The following is a 1,214-nucleotide window of genomic DNA, read 5'->3' as shown; positions in this document are numbered from 1 at the left end:
GCTTTTTATGCAGTTTTTGCAAAGCTTTATGTGGAAGGAAACCGTGACCTAGGACAAGCTGATGGCATAAGATGTAAGTACAACTCCTCTGGTTTCATATGCAAAAAAAAATTATTGCGCTAGCTCACATGGTTGCAGTGGTACCGGGATTTAAAAATAGTTACGCAAAACAGAGCGTGCCCGCTCCGACCAGTTTTAAAGGGTTAAAAAGAGGAAAAAAATAACTCACTTGAGTGGCTCACTAAAGCGGACAGTGGCAGCACAGTGGAAGACGATGTCAATGTTTTCAGCAAGGATGCTCTGGTCCGCTTTACTCAGATTCAGCTCCGGTTGTGTGAGGTCAGAGTTCACTGCAATGATCTTCTCTGCAAAGTCCGGCTGATCTTGTTGCAATTTTTCAAACAGCTAAAATAGTGAAAAAAGTAAAGTCAGTACGACATGGAAGTTACAGAAGACCATAACCAAATACAGATGACTGTCACGCTGTAGAAGACCCCTTTTTTTTGACCTAGTCACAATTTAGGATGAAGAGTCGTCACTTCTCAGACCAGCCTGTTTTTCCTTGTTTGTTTTTTTACTTGTTTTTAAACATTGCATTTGGCATCAAACTGGAAAACTGTTCCCAAAGAATGTGGTAGTATCACGGTGTGGGGGGGTTTCTGCACAATCTTTATCAGAAGCTGCTTCACCAACATGTTGCTGCTTGTCACTCTGCAAAATTGGCTGAAACTAAAATAATGAAACTGCGATCCCAGAGCCTGATCTGAACCCCACTGAGACTCTGAAGATGACCGAGGACAAATTTTGGCACACGCAAGCCACTACAGTCTCCAAACTGTGGAAGTGATGAAGTAAGAGGGGAGAAAAAGACCAAACTAGAGCAAAATGAGAAACTGCTGGACTTTGCAAAAGTGCAAAGGCAGTCCATCCAGAGGGTGTTCATTGTCGATGTAGCAAAAATATGCAGTATAACATTTCTGTGCGCCATTTTTGTTCCATCTGCCAGCTACAGAAAAGCCTCAAAACCATTCATCACATCACACCATCCTCTCTTTGCCCATTACTCACCTTGCTGTTGACGATTTCGGAGATGCGGGCTTTAGGGCTTTGACCAGCTTTCGATCTGACCAGCACATAGACTGATCTGACTTCTGGACAGGACCTCAGCAGCTTCTCCAGCAGCACCTTCAATAACAAGCAAGCAAAATGACTCA

At 43.3% G+C, this 1,214-nt stretch overlaps 1 protein-coding gene across 2 annotated transcripts in view; it reads right to left on the bottom strand.

Moving 5' to 3' along the window:
* far1 (fatty acyl CoA reductase 1) overlaps window positions 1–1,214 on the bottom strand; it is a 25,281-nt gene that overhangs the window by 11,484 nt on the left and 12,583 nt on the right. For both annotated transcript variants that reach the window (XM_005739064.1, XM_005739063.2), the window contains exons 4-5: window positions 1,069–1,128; window positions 230–405 (exon numbers count right to left, since the gene is read on the bottom strand). In XM_005739064.1, the coding sequence (XP_005739121.1) occupies window positions 230–405; window positions 1,069–1,128 (236 nt within the window). The remainder of the gene's footprint in view (window positions 1–229; window positions 406–1,068; window positions 1,129–1,214) is intronic.

Source organism: Pundamilia nyererei, unplaced genomic scaffold (assembly GCF_000239375.1).
Source record: "Pundamilia nyererei isolate P.nyererei 1_Seehausen unplaced genomic scaffold, PunNye1.0 scaffold00089, whole genome shotgun sequence".
Taxonomy (NCBI): Eukaryota; Metazoa; Chordata; class Actinopteri; order Cichliformes; family Cichlidae; genus Pundamilia; species Pundamilia nyererei.
Note: the sequence above shows the minus strand (reverse complement) of the source record. Positions and strands in the feature narration are given on the sequence as shown.